Consider the following 26,412-nt stretch of genomic DNA (forward strand, 5'->3'; position numbering starts at 1 on the left):
CCTATGAAAAAAAACTTATCACATTCGAGTGAATATATAGTTACATTACCATAAATTCATCATAAGTACACAAGGTGTATAAAGAGCATCTTTTTAGAAAATGTAAATTAATTATGGTAAGTAATAGAGAGAAAGCATGTTGCTATCAACATTACCATACGTGTCAGTTACTAGTCCCAATTGACACTAACGCAATAAATATGTCTTGTTCGAATAAAGCCAATAGATTTTTTCAATCAGCTGCACCCACATCCACACATAATACTTCGATTTCTGGTTTCGATTACGTTTCAGCCAATCAGTGTAGCTTACTCGTACACGTCTTAAACTCTTAGCAGAAACGTAATGTAGACAATAAAAAACTAGAAGCTACCCCAGTATCTTAAAACTCTGAAAACGTGTCAGCCAAACGGTTCCTTTTTCCAGTTCGTGTAATTTAATTTTAAAACTTACAAATTTTAAAATTCGTTTATTAGATTCCAGAAATAAAGGAACAGAGAGAGACCAACCATAAAAAAAAAAAAGGTAACGAGATTTATAGAGCTGAAAGAACCAAAGATTTGGAAATTTTCTTTTCTTTATACAAATTTTTCAACGAATCGGAGTATCTCACGCGCTCCACGAATTTTCCAGCTTAATTTATAGATTTAAAAATCGTATTTTTATTTACTTATTTGTTTTTTTGTCGATTTCACTGTCTCTTCATCTTTTTATATAATAAAAACTTTATAACTCCGACACAGGAGTGTCCCGTGTTCTTGAGCATAAAATAGCGGAACAAAGCAAATAAGGATAAAAAGAACAAAGCCTTCATTGCCTCGAGATTAAACAGTATCACACAAGGCAACAACCAAGAAATCCAGGTTTCTTCCATCTTATGAATCTATCGTCTTTCTTTTTTTTTAGTTTTGTTTCTCGATCTCTGTTTTAAATCTCTAGATTTGTTTTTTTTTTGTTTTGTTTCCTTTATTGTTAAGAGAGATGAATAAAGTATGTTCTACAGTGCATTAGATCTAAATCTCAGCTTCCATATTCTTATTGTCTCTCTCTGTGATAATCTCCGACAAGGTTTTTTTTCTTTCCCTTAAGCATATTGGTAATGTCACTATTTGAGGGCTTTTAAAGAGTTTGCTTAATCTGAGGTTAATCTAGCTGCTGAGATGTCTGGTTGATTAATTGATTGATTGATTATAAATCTCGATCCAAGTGGTTTTTATTGGGAGGAGAGCCTTGTCGTCGTTCTTGATTGAATTTATCTATAATTATACCTCTAAAATTGTTTTCGTAATTCTCAAGCTTTTATGCTTTATGTTGCGTGAGAATCTGGGAACTTACAGTTGCTTATTCTTTCTATTTTTGGTTCTGAAAAGTGAATACTTGCCAGCGGTTTTTTTAAACATATTTTGTGTTTCTCTGATAGGATCTTGTGTCCGAGTCTGAAAGATTCAGGCTTTTTAGCTCGAAGTTTCCAAGAGGGCTGTGAATCAGTTCACACTTGTGTTGTGTCTCTTCAGATTGGGATTAGCCAAAGAGTTTGGTTGGTTTTTTCTTTTCAGAAGTTTGTTTACTTATCTCATGATCACTGGTTTTAAGCAATGGGGTATGTAAACGGGGAGAAGAGATGGGTTTTTCCTCTTGTGATCACATCTCTTGTCTGCGTTTTTCTCCTTGCAACCTCTTTCAACATGGGACTAGTCTCTTCCCTCCGAACAATCAACGGGTTTTTCTCCATCATCCCTTCTCGTCTCGCCAAGAATCAAACGAGGTTTGACTTTGCAGAGTTCAAAGTCGCTAGACAGACACGTGTTCCTCCTCACGAAGACAAGCTTCCCCGTTTTGCTTACCTTGTTTCCGGGTCTAAAGGGGATGTAGAGAAACTTTGGAGAACACTTAGAGCTGTGTACCATCCGAGGAACCAGTATGTTGTTCATCTTGATCTTGAATCACCCGTGGATGAGAGATTAGAGCTGGCTTCTCGGATTAATAAAGATCCTATGTATTCCAAAACCGGGAATGTATATATGATAACCAAGGCTAATCTTGTGACATATAAAGGACCAACAATGGTGGCCAATACTCTTCACGCTTGTGCGGTTCTTCTTAAGAGAAGTGCGAATTGGGATTGGTTTATTAATCTCAGTGCTTCAGATTATCCTCTGGTGACTCAAGATGGTAAAATAAGCTCTGATCTCAGTTTTCATCAATATTTCAGTTCTGTTTTTGATTAACTTACTGTCAGTAATCTCTGTGTTTGAAGATCTGCTTCATACGTTTTCGACATTGGACCGGAACCTCAACTTTATCGAACACACAAGTCAACTGGGTTGGAAAGAGTGAGGATATTAGCGTTCTGGAGTTTCCTATTTAGTTGTGAAGTCTTGTGTTCTTGTGGTCTGATTTTGTTGTTTCCTTGTGAAGGGAGAAGCGAGCACAGCCATTAATGATTGATCCTGGACTCTACTTGTTGAACAAATCTGATATTTACTGGGTCACACCTCGCCGAAGTTTGCCTACTGCCTTTAAGTTATTCACTGGTCAGTCCTCTAATTTCTCTAGCTCCATTGGATTAAAACGTCTTCTCACGAATCAAATCTTCAAACATTGTTGTCATTGCTGTTGTAGATCTTTAAGATCAAAACTCTTCTCCAACATCAAATCTTGAAACCTTTCTATGTTTCTGCTATAAATTCAGGAATTAAAAGCCTTCTTGCCATTAAAGTTTGAACCTATAAGGTGTTGCGGCTTTCTTTTGCTCAACAGAGCTTGAAACTTTTTCGTTGCTGTTGTTGTTACAGGATCAGCTTGGATGGCTCTATCACGCCCGTTTGTAGAGTATTGCATATGGGGATGGGACAATTTACCACGAACACTCCTAATGTATTACACCAACTTCGTTTCATCACCCGAAGGTTACTTCCAGACAGTGATTTGCAACGTGCCAGAGTTTGCAAAAACAGCAATAAACCATGACCTCCACTACATTTCCTGGGACACTCCGCCACAGCAGCATCCACACGTGTTGTCACTCAACGACACAGTGCCAATGATTTCTAGCGGTGCTGCATTTGCTAGGAAATTCAAAAGAGACGACGAAGTACTTGATAAGATCGACAAGGAATTACTTAGACGGAGGAATGATAAAGAAAGTTTTGCTCCTGGTGGGTGGTGCAGTGGGAAACCAAAATGCTCCATGGTCGGTGATGTGGCTAAGATTGAGCCTAGCGCTGGAGCTCAGAGGCTTCAGGGACTTGTGGACAGGTTAGTTAACGAAGCTAAAACTGGAGTTAGTCAGTGTAAATAGATCGAATTCGAGAATCATTTTGAGCTATGAATTCAAATTCAGGGAGAGTGAGACTGTCCTTAACGATATATATATATATATATATATATATATATATATATTTATATTATACATATAGAGAATCTTGCAGTTGCAGGCTTTTAGAAAAGACCTATTATTAGACATTGTTTTCATCAAGTAGATGCCTTGTATTAGACGTCACCTACTGGTCTCGTATTGGGATTAGTTCTTGTTTGAAGTCATCTCCCTCAAATTTACAAATCAAATAAAATTTATAACCTTTTTTTATTGAGATGTTTTCAATTATAAGAGAATATACAAATACAAAGATCCAATATTTGTATCCTCCCCTTTTTTAAAAATGAAATTGAAATTCTATACACAATGTTTCCCACTTTCCTATCTTTTTTTTGGTAAAAATAGTTTACCCTATAAGTACCCCCAACAAAAGCATATCTCTTGCCAAGAAGAACCAGAGATCTATGAGATTAATCCTTTTACCCCTGAGAGAGGCTCAAGCCATCATCTCCAAAATCTTGATGTTGCCATTGGAGTTAGCAGCGACTAATGTAGACGACTGTCCTCGCCAGCAGATCGAAGATATGAATTGTGAGGCATCATCCACTTCGAGACCAGATACAGAGTCAGTGTTGTTGAACATGTACGACATCACTGGCATTGGGAATGCCTTGTGGTACACGAAAACCTGTAATGGATCAACAACAATAAGAAACTCAGATAATTAAAAACATTTAGGTGACAATCTGTCATAAAGATATTTATTCTATCTGTAACAACCTCGTTAGTCTCTGAGCCTGTTGCTATATACCCATCAGAAACAGATAAGCCAACAAAATTCTGCAACACATCACAAGAACATAGCATTATCAGAAGGTGTACTCAGAAACCGGAGATAGAAAAGAGTCTAGAAAGCAAGATTTCAGGATAAACGTTACCTTTAAATTAGTATGTCCAGTGAATGAGTGAAGAGGGGTTTCATTAATCCCAGAAGCAGACAGCGACAAGTCCCAAAGCTTCAATGTGTTATCAGTAGAAGAGGACACAAGGGTAGATGAATCTACAAACTTGACATAGCTCACTGTCTTGCTATGACCAACCATTGTGCAAAGAGGAATTTTGGGGTTTCGAAGATCGTAGTAATACACTTTGTGATCTGCAGAACCAAATGCTAGAGACCGTCCTGAGTCCGATGGAAACTGGACACAGCATATATTGGCTTTTGTCTTAATGGTCCCAATGCTAGCTCCCTGAAAACATTTTAAAGACAAACAAGAATCTTTATCACACATGCTGAGAATTAAGATGTCTGCATTATTAGAGAAATCAGTTTCAGTTTTCAATAGCCGACATTTCAAATTAGAATTGCCTGATTGATACTCCATAGCTTAACGGTTCCATCATCGCTTCCGCTAGCCAGCAAAGTCGGGTCTGCTGATGAAATATCGATGGACCATACTCGCTTCTTGTGCTCCTTCATCTCTGTAACCAACTGGCTTCTCGAAACATCCCAAATCTGAAAGAAAAAACAAATATATCCCACATTGATTTTTATGAAACTCGAAGCTATTAATAACACTAGAGCGAAATCTAAAACTAAACTAACCTGAACCACGCCATCAAAGTTACTTGATGCAATTTGGCTCTTTATGTAGCTGTTCCAACGTAAACTACTTACCTTTGACCGACCAGCCAATTCAACAACCGGATAGTGGATATCCCGGTTATTGTTTACGATGGAGTTACATTCGAATATTTTGATTTTCTTGTTGACACCCGCAGTGGCGAATAGTTCTCCATCTCGGTCAAAAGCAAGGGCGCAGACAAGGTTAGAAGAGTTCAACAAATCTCCTTGTTTCAAATCTGCTTTTACTCTTAGCTTACTGAATGATAAATATCTGCACAAACCCTCAAGGAATGGATCTATCCATCCCCCTTGTCTCAAGTCATTATTGTAGAAATCTTTGGGTGCCACCACCGGGTTGCTTACTGAGCTTTTCTCTGATACAATCATTGAACCTCTTCCATTTTCACTACTTAACGGGGAATGTCTAGTTAATGATTTCCCTGAAGCAGTAGCTTTCATTTGCCTGCGCCTTGTCAGAAAGTAGACCGATTCTAGTTTCTTGAAGTTTCTCATCAACCGAGAGCTTTCAAGAAGTGTGCTTCCTTGACTCTCTTCATCAACTTCAACATCGTTTTCCAATGCCGGAACTCCTTGCCTAAACCGTTTTCTTGAGGTCAAGAATGCTGATGGCTCCTCGTTTGCTTGGAAGTTCATCAATGGCTGACCAGAGGGGTATTGATGATCATCATCTTTACTGAAATCAGAGAGTGAGCTTCCCTTTTTCTTCAAAATTAATTGTCTCTTTACAACTTGTTCAATGTCAGAGGAAAGAAGCGAAGCGGTATCCCTCAATCTATACGCAGATTCATGCTTTCTCTGTTGAATAAGTAACAAGAACTCGAGTAACGACTCCTGTTCCTCGATTCTATCCCTAAGCTCAACTGCTGCTTCACGTTCTTCCAAGTTATCTCTTGGCTCGGTTATAAACTCGCTTTGCAGCAAGTCACTGCACCATAAAAGAGAGCTTCTCAATTAGATCCATATAGTAAAAAGATGACAAAGACTAAAAATGCTGAAACTAAGAACATGGAAGTAAAAGACAATTATGTAAACCTCATTGATGGTCGACAACTTGGCTCTGGATGCAATAACCACAAGCAGAAAGAAGCTTCTTTTGGACATTTAAGCAATATCTGAGGCGGAAGAACGCGATGTCTTAAACTAGACATAGTTCTTGACTTCTCTTCTCTTGAAGGCACAGGGCAGAATAGCTGCAAAGGGACTAACTTTCATCTAATCACCTTTTCAAGAAGAATAAAACATGCGAAACAAAGACCAAAAAAACAGAAACTTTGAATACAACAGCAGCTAATACTTTATTAGAAACATTGTTTCTTTCTTTTATCACAAACCTCGAAAAGGAGAACGCCAAGACGGTAAACATCTGAAGCACAAGTACTTGAACCACCAAAATCCTCTTCAGGGCTTGTATACCAGCTTGTCTCCATTGCTAATATATGTTTCATAGGAAAAGGTTGATTCTTTTCTTCTTCAAGTTTCTCAATTCGTCTCTCCAAAAGCTTATTGTAGTCTCCTTTCTCTTCAACTGAAATAGCTTTCGATACAGCTTCCTCTCTTCTCGAGCTACCAATATCCTTCTGACTAATTGGACCGTCCTCCAAGGAATCAGAGCCGGAGTCAGAAGCGGATTCAATGAACGAAACATGGTTAAAGGAAGACATGACAAAACAAGATGGCCTGACATTATGAACAACAATGCCTAGAGAGTGAGCCGAATTCACAATCTCGACGATTTGTCTGAAAACGTGCAAGCACTCGAAAACATCGACAGATCGTTCAGGTTTATCCAACCACTGTCTCAAGCTAACATCACCCCATTCCAAGGACCTAACAAAAGGGTCAACCCCTAAAGAATCGTCTTCACCGGACTTGTGAGTACTACTAGTAGTACCAAACAAGCTTCTAACATACTCATCAACATGAGAGGAAGGCTTGGAACGAGATGTGATTCTCTCAACAGGTGAAAACTCAGTGTTCCTGTCTGAAACACCAGAGGTATTATTGAATCCCCTAGAGTTAGAATTTGAAGAACCTTCCATTTATCATCCACCAAAAGCTAACCAGAAACCAACAAATAGTAGTAGTAACCAATGACTTCTCTGAATTCCCAACTCTAACTAGAACCATTTCGGATTCAACAGCTCATTGGTTAAGATCTTCCCCTTTTCGAGTGATCCCACCCAAAGAAAAAAATAACTAGGCTATAAACAGAAGCAAACTCAAGAACTTAGGATACCCATTTGAGAATAACAGAGCCAAAAAGATATAAATATTGAAAATCTTTTGATCACATAAACAGCCAAAAAAAAGGAAAGGAAGCTTCTTTACCGCAAGCTTAGTAGTGAGAGAGGGGGAGAAGATAAGAAGTATCTAAAGAGGAGAGGCCACCCAGAAATAATCTATTAAGGGATTGAAACAGAACCACACAACAACCATCAACACCAAAACACACTGTTTGTTTTTTTTCTTCTCCTCTCTCTCTTCTCTTCTCTTCTCTATCAGCCTCATAAATTATCGGCCTTTAAGAATAAAAACAAAAAACGACTGCTGAAAGAAATGATTCACTGTCGGAGTTTAGTCGTATCTCTTTTTATATCTTTATATTATATCTTCTCTCAGTCCAGGTTTTTCTTTTTAAATTCTGATAATCCCCCTTCACCCTCTCTTTACACGCAAGCAACGTGGTTAATCTACCACCTCACAAACCAGTGCAGTGAATCACACAGGGTGTAAAAGGAATATCTTTTTTAGGCCCAAATGTATGTATATAAATATAGACAAACATTGGGGGGGTCAAATCTTTCAATCTTTTGCTCTGGAATTAAGTAACATTTTTCTTTTTCCTATAACAGAACGGCAACGGCAACTTTTTCTTTGGTACATAATTGCAGAAATAACTGAATTATTTTATGAAAAAAAACATACCAGAAAATAAAAAAAGAGACATTAATAAGATTGTTTAAGACAAGTGAATCTCTAACGTCTGAAGAACTAGTACATAACTAAAAAGTACGCCACTGATTTTACTTTTTATTTATGCGGAAAAATAAAAATAAAAGAGAGAGAGAGAGACAGATTTATCTCTCCGGTTATCACTCTCGGAGACAATCACTAAACCGAAATCGAACCGGTTTAGCTGTTCTTTGGCGCTGTTTATCGAGTGATCAGCTCCAAATGTGCCATGTAACCAGCAAAAAACCGGTGTAGATGTTTTCAAGAAAGAAAAATAAAACTTCAGATAGATCTCTATAAGGACAAAAGTAACATAGTTAATGTTTACAAATTACACCGACAATGTTATGGTTAATGACTCCGAAAAAAACGTTAGTCCTGCAATGCTATACTATTGTTTGGTTTTGTTAAAAATTTCTAGGCATCATTAGTTAATGACTTCAGATAGATCTCTATTGATGTTGATTTTGATCTTAATTCAATCTCTTTCCTTGTGAAAATCATGTGGTTCAAGCAAATCCTGTTATAAAGAAGTTTAAAATGAAAAAAAAAAAAAAAGTAAAATTTCTTTTATTGAAAATCTCTGAATTATTCAGTCTGAATACAAATGAGGCAATACAGAGAAGCCACAGATTTGGCTTGTTTTATTCAAACATAAATCATAACTATTCACTCTAGTTACTTAATTACCACTTAGTAGTAGTAGTAGTAGTACACCATTTACCAAAATAAATGCACACAATACCTAGCCAAACTGAACCGAACCAAACCGGTTTAGTTGTTTTTGGCGGCGTTTTCGAAAGACCAGCTCCAAATGTCGTGACGCTCAACGGCACGTCCCATGGAACCAGCAAAGCCGGCGTACATGTTTTGAAGAAGAACTTCATTGAGCACTCTCGGACCTTGGAGCAAAGGCTTCTTAGGTTTCTTAACGTTTTCTGGAGCGAGCGTGACGGTGAACCTAGAGTCTTTGCTTCTGAACTCGACCCAAGCCTTGAACCTCTCTCCACTGCTCAGATTCACATCTTTGAACGACCAAACTTTCCTTTTCCCGACCAATGTCTGAACCCAGTAACCAGCTTTCTCAGCGACAAGGGAAGTCATCGAGTTGATGTTGACTCCGACATGGTTACCACTAATGTCTCTGAACTCATCGTTCTGGAAAGTGTCGAATTCGACAGCGAAGATGTGGTTTTCTGGCTTCCCGTCGTTGGTTTTGTTGAGGATTCCGAGATATCCGCCACCGGAGGCGCCGGAGTTATCGGCTTCCGGGACGATGACGAAGGCAAGGCCTTGACCGGAGTTGGGTTTGGTGCGAGGAGTGATGGAGAAAGTGAAAGAAGTTTCGAACGAAAAAGGAGAAGAAGTGTTTGAAGGCTTGAATGGGATTGGATTGATGTAAAGACCTTTACCATGAGATAAAGGGTTTTCATCTCGGGTCATGGATAGAGCTCCGGATCGTCCTACGCCATCAGAGGAAGGACCAAGCTCTGCGTCTCCTAAGAACAACAAGTTGTTGCCATCGAAGGATTTGAAGTTGAACTTGACGGCGAAAGCTGCGTTAGCTAAGAACAGAACAAGAAAACAGAGTTTGTGAATCTGCATTGTGTTTCTTTTCTTGTATGTTGTTGTGTGTTGATTGAAGTGTGAAGAGGAATGATGGATGATGAAACAAATATGAGACTGATGAGGTGTTTATATAAGGGTTGAAACGAAAGCCATCGAGTTTGAAACTTCAATCTATTATTCTAAAATAAAGTTGGTCAAATAAAATAAGCCAAGTGGACGCGTTAGTACGTTACAGACGCCGCCACGAGGGCCTAGCAGTGTAAATGGACCTACCAGATGTTTTTCAATAATGAACAAATCTTATCTGTTTTGATAAATAAATATTAATTGATTCTGAGTAATAATTGATTCTATTACGTATTCTATTACGTATTTTTCTTGTCCCCTTTTGGCTAATACGAAACATTGTTGTTTATTCCTGCCTCGTGTAAAATCAAAATCTATTAGACATTGACACATCTAGTTTATATGATGAATATGATAATATGATCTGTTTCCCTAACGTGGATGCAATCATGCAAATTTACTCTGTTCTTTTACTGACGTCAGAATAAATAAGTAAATACGTTTTATCTGACGACGAGGGTAAACGATGGCGCACGTTATAACTGGGCCGGGGTAAATGATATACACGGCCCATAAATTCAATTGACGGTCCTCTCTTCGATAATATCAGGGCAACTCCAATGGAGTCTCTTTAGCAGGGTTTTTCAATCAAAAGTGTGGAAAAATAAAGGAAAAAAGAAGGGTAACACGATACATGACCTCACATCCTAACTTTATTTAAATTATTGTCAACTACACCAAGTAAATGTATTGTATGGTCACATATACCAATTATATATTGACATATGCTCAATATCACGATTATTTTATTCTGGTACACTGTTTGCCAGAATCTGGTATTTACCATGTTTGACCGACATTGACCGATGTTAACCAACAATTTTTTTAAAAAATTTTTTATTACAGTATTAGAAACAAAAAAATAAAACTGTTTTATAGAATAATTTATGGCCTTTTATTAATTAACAAAATATCTATATACATTATAAATATATATTTTACATTTGTTAATGCAATCAATCTTATCATAGTTTTTTTTTCAATTGTAAAACTCAACTTTAAATAAATTAAAAATCATTAATATATTTTTCAGATATTAAAACTTTTATTTTACCACATATCCTACTATATTAATTAAGAAGTACAAATTTGAAACTAACCTTATAATTTGTGCTGCATATGTTGTGATTTAAAATTTTAAAAATGAAGATATATTACTTAATCTATGAAGAAAATAATGTGTGTTTTAATGTTCCACATCGATGAATTAGGAAAACTAAATTTATGTGGTTGATAAAATTAATAAATTTTATTTTCTCACAATAACAATATTATAATTATTTTCAAATATTTCACAAAATAATTATGCAAATACAGCAAACAAAAAAATATAAAACTGTGTAATATACATCAAACAAATTAAAATGCTATAATATTCTAAAGTAATTAGTATTCATAAAGATATATGTTGATTTACCAAAGAATTGCAATATTAAGTAAATACTGTCCATATTTTATTTATTATAACATAAATTTTCCGGTTTTAGTTTAAGTTTTAATATCTTAAAAACTGTTAATGATTAATTTTCTGTTTTATTTAAGTTTTGAACTTAGAAAAACCGAACTATTATAAGATTGAATACATTAAACATATATAATATATCTTTATATTAGATATAGATATGTTTTTTTAACCATAAATGATTCAACAAAACAATTTTAATACTTTTGTTTCTAATACTAAAAAAAAAAAAAAAGTTTTGCTGGTCAACACCAGACATATCTGGTCAATGTTAGATTCTGACAAACAGTGTACCAAAATAAAAATGATCGTGATGTTGAGCACATGCCATCATATAGTTGGTACATGTGGTCATGCAATACATTTATTTCGTGTAATTAGCTATACATTTTTTAAGTTGGTATGTGTGGTCATATATTCAGCTATATTTGGTGTAGGTCACTATCTTTTTTACAAAAATAAATCAAAAACAAAATAAAAGAGTAGAATCGTCTCTCAAAAGAGAGTTTTGAGAGTATCTCCAATGATCCTATATTTTTACCTCTATAATAGAAGAACTTTATAATAGAGGTGAGTTTAGGGGAATTTTACTCCAATGGTCTTCTATTTTTATCTCTAAAATAGAGATTGCTATTTTTTTCCTCTATTTATAGAGAAACCCTATTTTTTTTTACAAAGTTTTCTCTATAAGTAGAGGAAAAAAATGAAACCATATAAAAACCATACGTATAACGGTTTGGTTTGGTTTCAGTTTGGTCCCGGTTTTTAACGGTTATTCTATACTCTAAAAAATAGATAGTTGATACATAACTAAAAAATAAGCATACAAGTAAAATCTAAACATAATTCAAAAAAATAAAATCCAAATATAGTTTTGTAAACCCAAATACTTAATTGGAATTTAAACTTTTAAAAAGTAAAGGCTATTGAAAAAGAACAAAAAAAAAACTTGGAGATCAATAACTATAAGCCCAATAAAAAAAATTTCTGATATTGTTATACAATATAAATTTATAAGTTGAAGAAACTAATTATATCTAATTATTTTAAATTTTTATAAAAAACCAAAAAAACTATTCGGTTTTACGGTGTTTAACCAGCCCAAACCCAAACCAAATAGTTAATTAAAATAAAAACCAAACAAATTTTTAGACTTAACCATAACCAAACCAAAATAATCACCATTTAGTCGAACTTAGGGCTAATGTCAGAAGTCGAACTCACGACTCGCGAAGCTGATCTTCTTCTTTTGCTCTCTAATCCGACTCGGAGGCTCCACCGTCACAACCTTTCGCCACCACATTCGAATCTTTCGCCACCACATCCGACTCGGAGGCTCCACCGTCACAACCCTTTTTCTCCACCGTCACAATATTTTTTCTCCACCGTCAATAGATTCAGAGGTCTCTCTCTAATCCCTCAGTTCAATTGATTTGCTTGTATGAATCATGTTCTTTGTTGGTCTTGTTCTTTGTTGTATACTTGTATGAATCATGTTTGCTTCCTGGGTTTTCCTGGGTTTTACCATGTTTGCTTCCTGGATTTTACCATGTTTGCTTCCTGGGTTATTGACATTGCTATGTATTTTTGAACATTCTAATAAAATTGAAAATTCTATTATCACATTTTAGACATCATTAGTGATGTCAATAGTGAGAGATTATATGATATTAAGCTTGAATCTTCGTCGGTGTTTACCCTTGAAAAAACTTGTTTTATCATTAATTATTTAATATGCACGATTGAGAAGGACTTGAGATATACCATAAAGTTCAAAACTTAATTGTAAAAAACTGCATATTAATCATTATCTTATTTTAGTTTGTTTTACTCTAACAAACATAATTTTTTTTTATCAGAATCCAAAAGACAGACTCAAATTTAAAATGTGTGTTGAACTTGTATCTCCGTTAGGGTATAGTCTTCATTCTTCAAGTATTTGTTTCTCTTAGCTCTTTGTCATTTCTATTCACCTCTACTGCTGCAGGAAAGCTAAGCTCGTGAAAGAGACTAAAGTTGATTCCGCTGAAGAAGATAAACGCAAAGCTAGAGCATTGAGGTACTTTTCTACGCATCCCAATTTCTGTTTATCCATGAGGTAGTGTGCAATGTTTTTTTCAGTAATTGATCATGTGGTTTGTGAATTATCCATCAATAGGTTTCAAAAGGGGCTTCGGATCCATCTTCAGATTTAACTGGAAAGCAAAGTATTGGCGAGGTAAACGGCCTTTAAGTTTATAAAAACTTGTTTGTTTGCATATTACATTTTTGAAGAGTGTATATACGATGTTACTTTGAATTGGGTTTTATACCTATCATTTATGCCAAAATTAGCTTTTTAATTTGATGTGTGTTTTCAAAGATGTTTTCAAAGAAGTTTTTAAAGATGTGTTGGTCCAGAGAAGATTTCAAAGAATTGATTGTGTTTGTTTGTTGGTCTTTGTTGTGTTTATATAGATTTACTTCTCTGGATCGGGTCTTTGTTGTGTTTATATAGATTTACTTCTCTGGATCGGGTCTTTGTTGTGTTTACTCAACAAGTCTTTGTTTACAAGTATTCGGTTTGTATATAAGTCCATTCTGTTTTTACAGAATGGACTTAGAGTCTCAATACACAAATGGCATTGATACGCACACTTCATATAGAAAGAGTGGGCCGGACCTATAATAGCCCAAATACTAACTCAATTTGAGGCGTTTATTGTAATTAATTTTGCTGACTTTTTGTCCCTCTCATTGCGTCACGGTGTCACCGGAGACTTTCAGTTTTTCACCGGTGGTTCTCTGCATTTTGAATCTTCCTTCCTTGAATTCCATTTAAAGGTACTATTTTTATTTGTTCTTCCTCTTCCTGATGAAATATTTATCGTTGGATTACAATGGTTATCGAATCGTTTATGAATTTTTGTGCTGCTGTTGTGCTTGCCTTCGTTATTGCATCGTAGCAATGAGATTTCGTGATTTTAGGGTTCAGGGTTTAAGCTTTTAGGGTTTATCGGAACTTTCATCACTTTTAAGTCGCTATCAATTTGTGAATCCAGTACTCATTTCATTTTAATAGAAATTGAAATCTTAAGTAAGGATGAACAAAACACATAGACTGGCTTTGTGGCTTCAGAGAGGTGGTCTAATGAGAGAGCCTTTTGAAATTTAGCTTAAGCAAACTAGTATCCGCAGTATAACCATAGCTTCTCTTTTTCTTTTCTTTTCTTGGCTTCGTAGTTAGGGTTTGATTTGTGCATAGAGAAGCCAAACTAAACATTTGAGATTTTCAGGATAAGGAAGATTTGACCATTCAACTAGACATGGAGTTGGATCCAAAGAAGTTTGCTCAACTATTGGACAAAATTGAAGCTGAAGCTGATGAGTTTCTTCTAGCTCGGAATCAGGTACTAGAAATCTCTTTGGTAGAATAGAATGGAGAAAGAACACTAGTCTTTGTTTAACCAAATGGCGCGTGTGTAATAGATGGTAGAGAATGACAAGGAGAGGAATGCAAACCGAGAGGCTCTTACAGCACTTAGGAAGAGGGCTCGGACAACAAAGACTAGTGTTCTTTCTCCATTTGATTCTATGATGAAGGATATACACGGTAGCTCAACCAAACCTTTGGTCCAAGAAGTTTGCTCCACGTGTGGATCCCATGACTCTACTGAACCCACTTGGATGATGCTACCTGGAGCTGATCTTTTTGCTTCAGTTCCCTTTCATGCTGTGCATACAATGCTTGAGAAAGGTTTTTTAAAATTCTTATTCACAGTTTTCCTATTCTCCTAAAGACTAATATAATAGATAGAGCCTCATCAGAAAAGGGTGATTGTTATTTGTTATTGTGTAGATGAAGAGAGATTGGAGTTTGAATCGAAGAAGTTGCAGAGCTTAGTGAAGGAGAAGGCACTTTTTATATCGGAACTAGGTGCTCTTGCTGATAGTACGTCCCCAGGCGTGATCAGGTCGTTGGTGGCGTTAAAGGACAAGCCTTTAGTCAAGTAGAAAACTAGAACAATGTTGGTTTATCCATTTGTGATGTTGAAGTTTTGATTGATGTCCCTATGATATGAAATTTAATCGTTGCTTGTATTGTATGTTGGACAAGTCATCATCCTTAATATTAATTAAGAAATTTACAAACTTTCTTTTGAATTGATGATAGCATTTTTAAATTGTTCAAGGATATTGAATCAATTGATTAAATATTATCTCATGTTTTACCAATTTCTTGGATAAGTTTCCATACAAATGGCATTATCTGTATGAAATAATATATTCTTATTGTGTTTTAAATTCAATTTTTTTCTTAACAAATCTTTCAACTATAAATTAATTTATAATATATAAACGGAAAGCAATCTTTATGCGGTGGGTTTGAATTTCAGCTGAACTAAGAGAAGCTGCCAAAAGAGAACTGAGGAGAGATCAAAGTCAAAAAAAAAAATCTTCTTTTGCATCAAAACAAAATTAGGGTTTATCCATAAACAGTTCCCAGAAGTTCTCCTGTGTCTCCCAAAACCACCACAGCTTAAAACATCATCATCACAGCTTCCCTCAGGTTTGAAAGTTTGAAGCTTTAACATCTCTGTTTTTGGAGTTTGCATAAAAATTGGGTTTTTTTTTTTTTGTTCCATCTGTTTTTGACCTTTTTTCTCGATAGATTCTTTGATCACTCAGCAGAAAGCTCGATTCTTTATTATTGGAAATCAACAAGGGTCCGATGAATTCACATCTCTTCCGCGTAATCTGTATACTTCATTCGATAATCGCACTTACAAGTGGAACCCTGATGATGTTCTACACAGAGAAAGCTTCCATCTTTGGCCACGGTAGTGATATTGCAAATAAGCTCAAAGGATCAACGCCTCACGACGAGCAACTCATCCAGATTTCTCAGTCATTCTCGGGTTTGCTTCTATTCGCAATTGGACTGGTCTTGTTCATGGTGTCGTTTGTGAAAGACAGAGAGTTTCATAACTTCTTTGCTGGAGGTTCTGTGATTCTCTATATGCTTATGGCTCTATGGAGAGTTATGTTCGAGTGGAAGATTGAAGATCTTGCTTTTGAATGTCCCAAGCAAGCTCTTGGAGACATTGCTTTAGCTGTCTAATGGGTGTTCTTCCTCGTTTATACATGGAGAGAGAAGTACGATTGATGTTTTTTTTTGTTTTCTTCTTAATTTTGTGGGCTAATGCAAAAGATGATGTGTTTTGTTAGAAAGTCGAGATCAAACTATTGTTGGATTTTATAGATTCAGAAGATGATCAGCAAGTGTCAATGAAAATGGTTTAATTTTTTTCAACTGTGAAAACATCACAACAATCTCTTGGTTTTCATCTGAAAGTGCATTCTTATCTGTGAAACTATATATTTGTGTTCTAACATTATACAATCTTGAAACAAAAGTGGAGAGATCACCAAACTAATTCCATTCAGAGACAAAGTTCATATTCTAAGAAAAGGATGGTTCTGTACACAATCACATTCATGATTCATTCCAACTCCATTAGGTGCATCATCATCTTGAATGTCAGATTGCAGCATAAAGAGAAGAAACAGCCAATTCCAAAATCATTAACTTCTCTCCTGACTCCTCTCTTGCATATAGCAAAGAATGTAGCTTTCTTTTGTTCCAGCCTCTCACCCTTAGTCCTCAGTGTCTGTTCTAGTTGACAGCAAAAAACGAAGAGTAAAATCTCTATAAACATTATGTTTCCATCTTCCTTCCCCCATGTCTTCAACATCAATACTAACCTGAACATATCTACTGTCACTCCACAAGATATCAAACAAAATTGAATTGCAATTTCAGGCAAGTGTCATTCTTCAAAGTTATAATAAAATGGGCCCAACCCATTATAGACTAATCATAAGGGCCCATAGCTAAATTAGATGTATGTGTGTGTGTGTGTAACTGGAACATTCAAATCAAAAAAATTCTTTATTTGGTGGCTTTTAACTTTGGAATTCGCCTTCTTGTTCAAGCCAGAAGCCAAGTGTTCTTGTTTCATTTCATACCTGTCGCCGACATTTTCACCGGTTCTCTCTGCTCTTCGATTCTTCTTCCTCTGTGAATCCATTCAAAGGTTACTTCTTTTCTTGTGTCAAGAATTGTAAGATGCTGCAAAGGAAAGAGGAAGCATTTTCACTTTAAATCTTTGGATTTAGTTCGGCTTGCTTGCTCGTTGAATTGGATTGTTACCGAATTGTGCTTTATGAGTTTGGTCTTGTTGTTGTTATCTTATGAATGAGATTTCGTGATTTGAGGTTGAGGGTTTTGGGTTTCGTGTGATGTTTCTTTCTTACGGTTTATCAGATTTGTTTATCAGCGTCCTCGTGTTTAGATTAGAATAATCAATTGCATTATCCAATTTTTGAGATGGGTTTATTGCGCATTTTAGAAATCGATAGAAAAAAATCTTCATTTTTCTAAAACCATTCTGATAGTATTTTCAAGCCATTGATTTGTGGTCAGAAGAAGTTCTCAATTATGTCTTTGTGGTAAATTTTATGAATCCCTTTGTTTTCGATTTCTTACCAAGTACAAGGTTGTCATGGAATTTTATACCCTTGTCAACAACTCTTATTGAGCTTGGTTTTGAGAACCAAGCTTAGTTATTTCGATCTTTCTTTGTGTTTGATAATGAGCATATGCGAAGGTTTAAGGACTTGGATTTTGATCTTTTAAGAGCGTGTCTTGAACAGATGAGTGATAAGAGTTTTCTTGTGAATACCAATTAGGATGTGTGGAGGAGAATCTATAGCTTATGTAACCTATGTTATGTTAATGCTATTTGTTCATTATCATGTTCATATTTTGACCATGTTCTTCCTTGTTGTCTGCGTTATTATGACAGGATGAGTGATCAAGCAGCACAAAACGGCTTGAGTCCTCCCCCCATTCCAGAGTCAACCAAGGCCGCTGCCTCGGTAGAAACGAAACCAAAGAAGAAAATATGCTGTGCTTGCCCTGATACCAAGAAGCTGAGAGATGAGTGCATCGTTGAGTATGGTGAATCGGCTTGCACAAAATGGATTGAGGCTCATAAAATGTGTCTCCGCGCTGAAGGTTTCAACATCTGAAACTATTTTTGTTTTTTTTAAATACGTAGTTTGATGGATCAAACAGAATGAGCAACGTAGATTGTTCATGGCCCGAAATGGGTATAGGGTATAAAACAGGAGGTTAATTCTCCATGAGATTATTATGTATGGATGTGGTTAGATACAAAGTCCCATTTTGTTGTGATTGAAAATAAGAAGTCCAAAGAAACCATATTTTCAATTATCTGGCAAGTGTGTAGCTTGATAGGTAAGGTAAAGAAGATGTTACTAATAGATATATGATGTATTTGAGGATAAGGGGGCCATAATGATACAAAGGATTGAGAAGCTTTTAGTTCTTTAAAAATGTTATGTTTCCTTTTCTATTTAGAACTGGGTTTTGGTAGTTTTACTTTTAGTTAAGATGTTAAAGTCGGTTGTATGGGATCTTTAAATAGGTTCCTAAACATCAATAATAATCTTCTTCCAACATTAACCTAATTCTCTAAGCAAGAGACTTGGGTTAAAGGAAGCTTAAGTTTACGTCTCTCTGTTTTCTAGTTGTTCCTCTGTTTTCTAGCTAACTAACGACGGGTCCTATTACTAGATCTGTATCAAAAGCTAAGGCTCATAACACATAACCCATTACATCACACCATACGAGAGTCATACATAAGAGAGATATGAGCTCAATAGATTAGCTCACATCATATTTTATTCATATTACATTTTACATTTTGATAAAAAAAAAAAGGAGCTTTTTTTAATTGGGGCAGCAAGTGCAGTTGGTGCAGCTGCAGGTGGATCCGCACTTGCACTTGCAATTTGCGTCGTTCTCCTCTGCACCAACGTCCATGATCATGGCCTCCTTGTAGCTGCATACAATATCAGTTCTGTTATATCATCATGATATCTTTGTATCATCATCATCACCATAACCATCATCTATTGTTACCTCTCCTGAGTCTCGAAGGTGTAGCTGGAACCCTTCTTCCTGCAGTCACAGAAAGAGAAAAGCCATAGGTCAAATAAGACAAAGATCATAGTTCTAGACATAGATCGAGCAACAAGATTATAAAAAAAAAACAGAGAGTTTTAGATTTTTCCAGTAGCCCAACAAATATTGATCTAGAAATAGACTTTTTCATGAAACAAGAAACAGAGAAGAAGACTTACACGCACTGGGTCTTGTCAGCACAGTCGCAGCTTCCGCAGTTGTTCGACATGATTGAGATTTTGAACAAAGCTTGAAGGGGTTTGTTTGAGTTATGTAGTGATTTGAGTTCTTGCTATGTTTTGTGATGAAACTTCAATGGCTCTGTAATTTATAGAAGGACAGAGAGTGGAGAATCTCTACAATTTATGTGACAACCGAATCTTTTTGGGTTAAGCCTTTCGTTGCCAACCTCTCGTGTCCATTTCACTCCTTTTTCCCCCACTATATTCGTGATTCCTCCAATTATTTATTTTCCGTAAATCATTACAACTTTATATCGTACACGGTACACGTGAAGGGTGGGTGAAGAAGATTTAAATGTTTTAGTTTTTTTTTTTTTTTACTTTTAAGTTTTTAAACAAGATCTTTTTCCCCCTAGGTAAAACATTAATCTTCAAATGTAGTACTTAGGAATTAGGATATTCGGCGTAATCTTTTTTAACTTTGCAAAACTAATGATTTCTCAAAGATACCAAGAGGATATGATTTGAATGTAGTATATCTTTTTTACCAAATATGACCACTGTCTAGTGTCTACTGACTAAACTTTTTTTCCTCAATATAGTACTAACAATCAATTACAATCATTAGAAGAATATTAGTTGATCCAAAAAAAGATAATCATTATAAGAATATTAGTCGATTTGTCTAATGTAAGTTCAAATACAATATTTCATGGGAGAGCTACTAATATTTAACCAAAATTCTATATCAAAACAAGAATACAGTCTAAAATATAAATTCATTACTTTTTATTTATTGGTTTATTTTTATTTACGGCTATTAATTTGATTATTGCATTCGTGATTCTCGGATATAATCTATGTACATCCTTCTTTGTGATTGTGATCGCAAACGATTTACCATTAAAATTAGTGAAAATATACTAGTTTGACACAAATTTGGCAATTAATTGCTAGATTAATACTCAATCCTATCCAATAACTAGAATGACACAATTTTTAGGTAAAAAGACTAAAAACCCAGATTTTTTTTTTCTTAACTTTTTTTTAAAAAAACGAAAATACAATATAGTATTTAATATTTTGATTTAAAAATATGATTAATATAAAATATAAAATGATTAAAAAATAGACTAAAAACACAGAATTTTTTTTTTGTTTTTTTAAACGAAAATACAATATAGCATTTAATATTTTGAAGTTTAAGATATATAGTTTAAATAAGTTTTATTTTAAATAATGTATGAAATTATAACTAAAAAATAATGTATATAAGAAGTATTAAAATAAGATTTATGAAAATATAATATAATATATAAAAATATAATTTTAAAATATGATGTTAATTTTTTAAATATGATTTAGGAAAATTAAAATGTATAAAATATGCTTTAAATATATGAGTTTAAAAATATGATTTATAAAAATATAATTAATAAAAATATGACTGAAAAATATAACTTAAAACAAATATGTTGTCACTATATTTACATTTTACATCTAATAAATCTGCTATCAAACACCAGATTTTTGGAAGCAAATAAAAAAACTGTCATAGCGTAAAAAAACATGCCATAACATATGGTATTCCCATAGGTCATTTTAGCAATTTTTTTAAAATGTTATAAATCTGTTATCAAATGACAGTTTTTTGGTTAAATTAAAAAATCTGTCGTAACTTAAAACAAATCTGTTATCACTAGAGGTCAACCTAGTAATTATTTTCTGTAAAAAATCTGTCATGTTATGATAGACTTTTAATCAAGAAAATATATCTGAAATAACTGTGGAAAATAAATCTGCCAGACATTTTACAAATTTGTTATATATTGTGAAAATCTATGATGTCTTTATAAATAAGTCTGTCATGAAAAATAAATATGTCATCAATTATAAATCTGTCATAAGTATAGTTAAAAAAATCTATCATCCAAAATAAATCTGTCATAAAAAAATAAATCGGTTGTGCCAAAACAAATCTGTCATACACAAATAAATCTGTCACAACTAGTCCAACAGACTTTTGAAAATATTTAGATTTTCTTAAAAAAAAAAATTATGGAAGGATAATTTGACTTTATTTTTTTTCTAATAAAGCAAAAAAATAATTCATCTAACCCTCACATTTTATGAGTTAATTTAGTAATTAAACTTAGGCCAATCTAGTTTTTCTCCCTTAAAATTATAGGTAGCAAGTTACAAAAAAAAAAAAAAAAAAAAAGTTCCAACAATTTTCCAATGCAAGTATATTAACTCTTAATCATCGTTGTTTAGTCTGATTGAAATGAAAGTGGAAAGTAATGTTTTATGGACACAAGCCTTAATACACACAGAGTATCAAAGTACAACAGAAGCTCAACTGCGCACGCGCACTGTACCTTGTGTACTTTGTCTGATTTTCACAACAAGGATAATGAGCCACAAAGGTTTGTCGTTTTGTTAATAAAATGATTAAAATCTATTTACTGAGGGAAAAAAATAGTGGCTTTCTGTCACTTTCAACTTTTATTAATTTGGGATTCTTTAATTTGTAAGTTAGTGTGTTTCATAAATTATTTATTATTGGCTTAGTGGCTCACTATATTCAGTGGTAGATAGAACAATCTTTCTTTTTTGTCTAACTTTTTTATTTTCAAAAATAAACAATCAATTTCATATCCTCTCAGCTAGATTAGGAAGCCTCTGACTATGATGACAATCTCATGTTTATTTCCACTATGTCTCTTTTTTATCCAGCAAAATTTATGGGCTCTAACAAATGGGCTGGAGCTGTTCGTTAATAAAATATCAATAGTGGGAATAAGAGATTATAATCTATATAGGCCCAAAATAAGACCAGCACGGCAGCACGGATCTCTGTTTTTTTTTTTTTTTTTTAATTTTGTTGGTAAATATATTTTCAACTAAAAATGTAAAATGTATGTGTTATTATGATCTAATACAAAAAAGGATGCTAATATAAATTAAAAGACATTGTCACACTAACATAATTATTTTAAAAGTAATTTAATATATTTTCTCAATACTTACTGTATTAAAACTTTATCTTTCTCCCTCTTTTATTTTTTAACATCTAAACAAACTTCATCTAATACTAGCACTATACATTGATGATCATTTACTGCTCTTCTTGTGTTAAAAAAAAAAAATTAAATTAATTGAGACTATCTATAGTCAGGTTCATCGTACTGTACTACTTTTAAATAAAAAGAAAAATTGCTGTTTAAAAAAAAAAATCATAATGAAAAAATTAATTCAATAATATATCTTCTCATTAGATTTTGCTATGATTCGTTTAGTTACGATAACATAGTTCAGAACCGTTAGATCTACCCAAATTCTCAGATCCAAGGGCTGAAAAATCATAGCCTCGGTCGAAAGTCCACCTACCGTGTTGTTTCCTCTACAGCAGCAGACTATGATAGTGTACCATCGTTATCACCGTTGATTGATTTATATAAAAACACGATCTGAACCGTCGATTTAAAATACTGGGCCCAGTCTGCGAAGACTTTCCGTATTGACTTGTGGAATATTTAAAAAAAAAAAACGCATAAAATTGGAAAATTTTCATAAATCAATAAAAAATCATCGGACTTTAATTAGGTTTTTAATTTTTATTTAAGAGATTTGAGATTAAGTAGAAAGAGAGAGAGAAGAGAACTTTGGTTTTTTTTTAAGAGAGAAGAGAGAGAGGCTTTGCGCAATCTCTCTCACTGTGTGTGTGTTTTTGGTATATAATACGGCGCGAAGGTGAATAACCCCAAATACACTTTTTTTTTTTTGTTTCCTTGATCGATTTCGTCTTCTCTTAGTTACGAAGACAGTTCTCTTATTTATCTGTTCTTTTTGAGTTCTGGGGGTGGGGGATCGTTCGTTCTCAATGGAGCCAAACGTAGTGGAGATCGCTTCTCATCATGTCGTTGCTTCCAGAACTCTAACGCCTACAAAGGTTAATGCTATTACCAAATTGGAATTGATCTTTTTTTTTTTTAATCGTTAGGGTTAAATCTGTTTGACTGTTTACCCAAAATTGACTGATCTTATTTTATTTATTTTACCTAATCTAATTGCCGTAATTGATTTCGAGGAATTGTTATAATTTGTATGTGCGATCACCATCAATCTGGATTTATTATCCGGGTTTGTATAGTTAGTGTGTACATTCGTTTCGTTGATGTCAATGATGTGTGATTTTTTTTTTTTTAGGGTTCTTTGTTTTTTTTTTTGTGTTGGCTCACTGTGCATTATATCCTTGCTTGTCGGTTTTTTCTTTGTTGTTGGATTGATTTTTTTTTTTGTGATCGGTGGCTCTGTGATCAGTTTTAAACGTTTTCATGTTTCTGATCACACTAGAAACTGTAATTGACTGTTCGTGTTCTGTTTCTGTTTGTAATGTGATGATATCACTACTATGTCTATGTAGCCTTTTTTTTTTTTTTTTTGCTTTTGGGTTCTTTGTGACAATTTTGTGTTGGCGTTTTCAGTTATGTGCAATTTTTAATGCATAGTTTAGTGTCCGTATTCCTCTGTTTCTTTTGCTATGTTTTTTTTTTGATGTGCTTCTTCTGTTCTGAATTCTTTCTAGTTTCTAGAATCGAACTACTGTTTTTTTTTTCTTCCTTTTTGCGTCGTTTCGTTTGGTGGTGGATTTGCTATTCAATTTTGGATACTTTTGTTTGTCTTAATCTGGATTTTGCGTGGGGTTATGATTCTTGTAGGCTGAAGCTCCAGAAGTGATTGATGTGGAGCAATACGATATGCAAAACGGTGGTGTTGTTAATGGCAGCAGCAATGTGGACAATAAGAATAAAGGGAAGGCTATAGAGTCTGATTCTCTTTCTTACGATGAGCAAGATGATTATGATTATGATGCGGTATGTGTTTTAATTTTCCTTTCTTCTTTTTCTTTTTCTTTTTTTGATGATGAGTGTGCTTATCCTAAAAGGTCGTGTTTTTAATTATTATTCTAGGGGTCTCCTAGCGATGCTTATGATTACCCTGGATCGTCTCCAGTATCAAATAGTTTGCTTGACCCGGATTCTTTGATTTATGAAGACGACTGCGACTATGATGACCAATATACTTATGAAATGGATGAGGAGCCGGATAATTACTCCATGTATCAAGACCTTTTTGATGGTAAGGATGTGCCAACTGGTGTCGAGGTGTCAATGGATTGGTTTCCAAGTTCAGCTGACCAGGAATCAGCGAACTCAAGTGGAAGCAGCAAATCAGATGTTACCGGTAGCAGCTCCAAGAAGGCAACAACAGGAGGTGGAATCCAATCTCAATCAGCTTTACCGCACCAGCCTAACGGAGTCGTACCAAACTCTGCTTATGCATTGCCACAGATCACCAAGGCACCAACCTCCAAAACGTATTTTTCCACTACTTATCAGCCTCAGCCACATCCGGTACCAGTAGATACATCCGGTTTTAAAGGCGGTTTAAAAGGTTTTGCTGGTCGCCAGAGAGTGGATGAGGCTGTTGCACCTCCGGATTCTTCCAGAGTTAAGAGAAATATGGAGGATTTTCTTGGGCTTTATTTGTTTTTCAAAAGATTTGACGTCGTAGAAGATTGTTCAGACCACCACTATGTTACTATGGGAACAACCTCAAAGCAGGTTGCGACCAGATGAGCATTATTAGTTAATCATTATTCTAAAATGTTTCTTTTGTTTATTCAGGATTTAACTATTTCCTTGTCTAATCAGCATTCAAAGGAGTGGGCAAAAAGGATCCAAGACGAGTGGAGAATTCTTGGGAGTGATTTGCCAGGTATACACGCTGTCTTATATATACATCAATTTCCATTGGTTGCTGTTAGCAACTTTCTTACTTTTTTTTTTTTTTTTTTATATTTGTTCTTGCAACAGAGATGATATTTGTCAGAGCTTATGAATCTAGGATGGATCTTTTAAGGGCTGTGATTATCGGAGCCCAAGGAACTCCCTACCATGATGGTCTGTACTTTTTTGATATCTTCTTCCCGGATACATACCCTAATAAGCCACCGGTAAGTCAATTGAAGTTTCTCATATTGAGTTTTTTTTTTTTTTTTCCCTCCTAGAGGTTTTTCTCTGTTGATATGTGAAATTCCGTTTGGTTTTACAAGATTGTTCATTACCATTCTGGTGGGCTGAGAATCAACCCGAATCTGTACAATTGTGGGAAAGTGTGTCTTAGTCTTCTCGGCACTTGGCAAGGTAAGAGCCCGAGGGAGACATGGATCCCCAACACTTCCACAATGTTGCAGGTTCTTGTCTCGATCCAAGGTCTAATTTTAAATCAAAAACCTTACTTCAACGAGCCTGGCTACGAGAGAACAGCGGGTTCTGCATCGGGAGAGAAGGCTTCTGAAAGTTACAGCGAAAACACATTCATACTGTGTTTAAAGACTATGGTTTACACCATGAGGAGACCACCCAAGGTAACAAAGAAAACCTCATCCTATTACATTGTGTCTACAAGAAAAGCTTGAGATTGGTTTGTGTTGTTTTTTGTTGTTGTTAAAGAACTTGAGATTGATTGATTGATTTGTTCTGGTGGGTTTTTGAATACGCAGTACTTTGAAGACTTTGTGTATGGACATTTCTTCAGCTGTGCTCACGACTTTTTGAAGGCATGTAATGCTTATAGAAACGGAGCTCCACCGGGAACAACTCTGGTGAAGGGGGCTCAAGGTATGGAAGAGAGTAGCGTCAGCTCTGAGAAGTTTAGAAAAGATGTGGCTACCTTTGTGGAGACAGTGCTGTTGAAGGAGTTTATTCTTCTAGGTGTCCTTGGTCTAGAAGAGGAAGGAGAAGATAAAACCCCTGAGACTAACAACGTTGCTGAGAGTAGCAACAGTACCAGACCAAGCTCCAAGAGAAACAGAGTTTCTTCTAGTTGAGCTCGACTCCTCTCTTCTTTTTTTTTCCCCTTAGTTTCTGGCGACTTAGTTTCTCGGTTTCTCCCTTTCTTACAGTCATTTTGATCCTCGTTTTTAATTTTTCTCTTAACTATGACATAAATCTTAAGACTCTTGAGAACTGAGAAGTCACTCTCTCATATGTACAGTTGCTTTTATCAGTCAGATTTTTTATCCCCCAATTTCCTGAGTTGCAAGGTTTTGGATAT

General features: G+C 34.9%; 7 protein-coding genes and 1 non-coding gene across 15 annotated transcripts; 5 read left to right on the forward strand and 3 right to left on the reverse strand.

The window, feature by feature from the left end:
- Positions 1–379: 379 nt before the first annotated feature.
- Positions 380–3,589, forward strand: LOC104765360 (beta-glucuronosyltransferase GlcAT14A). 3 transcript variants are annotated; one of them, XM_087501418.1, is made up of 6 exons: positions 380–525; positions 744–863; positions 1,421–2,172; positions 2,258–2,333; positions 2,419–2,534; positions 2,796–3,589. In XM_087501418.1, the coding sequence occupies exons 3-6, from the start codon at positions 1,596–1,598 to the stop codon at positions 3,299–3,301; spliced, it is 1,275 nt and encodes a 424-aa protein (XP_087357544.1). In that variant the 5' UTR covers positions 380–525; positions 744–863; positions 1,421–1,595; the 3' UTR covers positions 3,302–3,589. The 3 variants fall into 3 exon arrangements, with proteins under 3 accessions (XP_087357544.1, XP_010487354.2, XP_087357545.1); XM_010489052.3 differs by lacking the exon at positions 380–525 and having other exon boundaries at positions 726–863; XM_087501419.1 differs by lacking the exons at positions 380–525; positions 744–863 and adding an exon at positions 972–1,068.
- On the reverse strand, positions 3,568–7,707 carry LOC104765359 (protein SPA1-RELATED 3). Of its 4 annotated transcripts, none has more exons than XR_015590846.1 (7): positions 6,299–7,603; positions 6,000–6,157; positions 4,926–5,892; positions 4,671–4,835; positions 4,258–4,569; positions 4,100–4,159; positions 3,568–4,007 (listed from the first exon to the last, which is right to left on the reverse strand). XR_015590846.1 is itself a non-coding variant. In XM_010489051.3 (7 exons), the coding sequence occupies exons 1-7, from the start codon at positions 7,004–7,006 to the stop codon at positions 3,816–3,818; spliced, it is 2,544 nt and encodes an 847-aa protein (XP_010487353.1). In that variant the 5' UTR covers positions 7,007–7,707; the 3' UTR covers positions 3,568–3,815. The 4 variants fall into 4 exon arrangements, 3 of the variants coding, with proteins under 3 accessions (XP_010487353.1, XP_019096922.1, XP_019096921.1); XM_010489051.3 differs by having other exon boundaries at positions 4,689–4,835; positions 6,299–7,707; XM_019241377.2 differs by having other exon boundaries at positions 4,689–4,835; positions 6,000–6,168; positions 6,299–7,574.
- Positions 7,708–8,473: 766 nt separating this feature from the next.
- LOC104765361 (lectin-like protein At3g16530) lies at positions 8,474–9,668 on the reverse strand. Its single transcript, XM_010489053.3, has one exon. It carries the CDS (start codon positions 9,522–9,524, stop codon positions 8,694–8,696), a length of 831 nt encoding a protein of 276 aa, XP_010487355.1. The 5' UTR covers positions 9,525–9,668; the 3' UTR covers positions 8,474–8,693.
- A 2,564-nt stretch (positions 9,669–12,232) lies between these two features.
- On the forward strand, positions 12,233–15,219 carry LOC104765362 (uncharacterized). Of its 3 annotated transcripts, none has more exons than XM_010489055.3 (7): positions 12,233–12,479; positions 13,064–13,135; positions 13,235–13,294; positions 13,835–13,899; positions 14,352–14,465; positions 14,545–14,812; positions 14,915–15,219. In XM_010489055.3, the coding sequence occupies exons 5-7, from the start codon at positions 14,382–14,384 to the stop codon at positions 15,067–15,069; spliced, it is 507 nt and encodes a 168-aa protein (XP_010487357.1). In that variant the 5' UTR covers positions 12,233–12,479; positions 13,064–13,135; positions 13,235–13,294; positions 13,835–13,899; positions 14,352–14,381; the 3' UTR covers positions 15,070–15,219. The 3 variants fall into 3 exon arrangements, with proteins under 3 accessions (XP_010487357.1, XP_010487358.1, XP_087357546.1); XM_010489056.3 differs by having other exon boundaries at positions 13,843–13,899; XM_087501420.1 differs by lacking the exon at positions 13,835–13,899.
- A 266-nt stretch (positions 15,220–15,485) lies between these two features.
- Positions 15,486–16,369, forward strand: LOC104765363 (uncharacterized). The gene is made up of 2 exons (XR_015590848.1): positions 15,486–15,625; positions 15,728–16,369. It is a non-coding gene; the product is annotated as an uncharacterized LOC104765363 (transcript).
- A 621-nt stretch (positions 16,370–16,990) lies between these two features.
- On the forward strand, positions 16,991–18,355 carry LOC109130739 (cytochrome c oxidase copper chaperone 1). The gene is made up of 2 exons (XM_019240674.2): positions 16,991–17,153; positions 17,925–18,355. Exon 2 carries the CDS (start codon positions 17,926–17,928, stop codon positions 18,148–18,150), a length of 225 nt encoding a protein of 74 aa, XP_019096219.1. The 5' UTR covers positions 16,991–17,153; position 17,925; the 3' UTR covers positions 18,151–18,355.
- A 380-nt stretch (positions 18,356–18,735) lies between these two features.
- Positions 18,736–19,574, reverse strand: LOC109130740 (metallothionein-like protein 3). The gene is made up of 3 exons (XM_019240675.2): positions 19,288–19,574; positions 19,067–19,105; positions 18,736–18,986 (listed from the first exon to the last, which is right to left on the reverse strand). The coding sequence occupies exons 1-3, from the start codon at positions 19,335–19,337 to the stop codon at positions 18,875–18,877; spliced, it is 201 nt and encodes a 66-aa protein (XP_019096220.1). The 5' UTR covers positions 19,338–19,574; the 3' UTR covers positions 18,736–18,874.
- A 3,288-nt stretch (positions 19,575–22,862) lies between these two features.
- LOC104765364 (putative ubiquitin-conjugating enzyme E2 25) lies at positions 22,863–26,385 on the forward strand. Its single transcript, XM_010489057.2, has 7 exons — positions 22,863–23,242; positions 24,012–24,167; positions 24,264–24,917; positions 25,008–25,071; positions 25,170–25,309; positions 25,409–25,723; positions 25,859–26,385. Exons 1-7 carry the CDS (start codon positions 23,174–23,176, stop codon positions 26,183–26,185), a joined length of 1,725 nt encoding a protein of 574 aa, XP_010487359.2. The 5' UTR covers positions 22,863–23,173; the 3' UTR covers positions 26,186–26,385.
- The last annotated feature ends 27 nt before the right edge of the window (positions 26,386–26,412 follow it).

Source organism: Camelina sativa, chromosome 19 (genome assembly GCF_030686135.1).
Source record: "Camelina sativa cultivar CO46 ecotype springtype chromosome 19, ASM3068613v1".
Taxonomy (NCBI): Eukaryota; Viridiplantae; Streptophyta; class Magnoliopsida; order Brassicales; family Brassicaceae; genus Camelina; species Camelina sativa.

Excerpts from the sequence above, each read along its gene's own strand:
- LOC109130740 (XM_019240675.2), bottom strand. The coding sequence starts at position 19,337 with ATGTCGAACAACTGCGGAAGCTGCGACTGTGCTGACAAGACCCAGTGC. Across the intron at positions 19,106-19,287 it reads GCTGACAAGACCCAGTGCGT|GAAGAAGGGTTCCAGCTACA; the intron begins GTAAGTCTTCTT and ends CTGTGACTGCAG. Across the intron at positions 18,987-19,066 it reads ACCTTCGAGACTCAGGAGAG|CTACAAGGAGGCCATGATCA; the intron begins GTAACAATAGAT and ends TATTGTATGCAG.
- LOC104765362 (XM_010489055.3), top strand. The coding sequence starts at position 14,382 with ATGGAGTTGGATCCAAAGAAGTTTGCTCAACTATTGGACAAAATTGAA. Across the intron at positions 14,466-14,544 it reads TTCTTCTAGCTCGGAATCAG|ATGGTAGAGAATGACAAGGA; the intron begins GTACTAGAAATC and ends CGTGTGTAATAG. Across the intron at positions 14,813-14,914 it reads GCATACAATGCTTGAGAAAG|ATGAAGAGAGATTGGAGTTT; the intron begins GTTTTTTAAAAT and ends GTTATTGTGTAG.
- LOC104765359 (XM_010489051.3), bottom strand. The coding sequence starts at position 7,006 with ATGGAAGGTTCTTCAAATTCTAACTCTAGGGGATTCAATAATACCTCT. Across the intron at positions 4,836-4,925 it reads ACTTTGATGGCGTGGTTCAG|ATTTGGGATGTTTCGAGAAG; the intron begins GTTAGTTTAGTT and ends TTTTTCTTTCAG. Across the intron at positions 4,570-4,688 it reads AGCTATGGAGTATCAATCAG|GGAGCTAGCATTGGGACCAT; the intron begins GCAATTCTAATT and ends AAATGTTTTCAG.
- LOC109130739 (XM_019240674.2), top strand. The coding sequence starts at position 17,926 with ATGAGTGATCAAGCAGCACAAAACGGCTTGAGTCCTCCCCCCATTCCA.
- LOC104765361 (XM_010489053.3), bottom strand. The coding sequence starts at position 9,524 with ATGCAGATTCACAAACTCTGTTTTCTTGTTCTGTTCTTAGCTAACGCA.
- LOC104765364 (XM_010489057.2), top strand. The coding sequence starts at position 23,174 with ATGGAGCCAAACGTAGTGGAGATCGCTTCTCATCATGTCGTTGCTTCC. Across the intron at positions 23,243-24,011 it reads GAACTCTAACGCCTACAAAG|GCTGAAGCTCCAGAAGTGAT; the intron begins GTTAATGCTATT and ends TGATTCTTGTAG. Across the intron at positions 25,310-25,408 it reads CATACCCTAATAAGCCACCG|ATTGTTCATTACCATTCTGG; the intron begins GTAAGTCAATTG and ends TGGTTTTACAAG.
- LOC104765360 (XM_087501418.1), top strand. The coding sequence starts at position 1,596 with ATGGGGTATGTAAACGGGGAGAAGAGATGGGTTTTTCCTCTTGTGATC. Across the intron at positions 2,173-2,257 it reads TCCTCTGGTGACTCAAGATG|ATCTGCTTCATACGTTTTCG; the intron begins GTAAAATAAGCT and ends CTGTGTTTGAAG. Across the intron at positions 2,535-2,795 it reads TGCCTTTAAGTTATTCACTG|GATCAGCTTGGATGGCTCTA; the intron begins GTCAGTCCTCTA and ends TTGTTGTTACAG.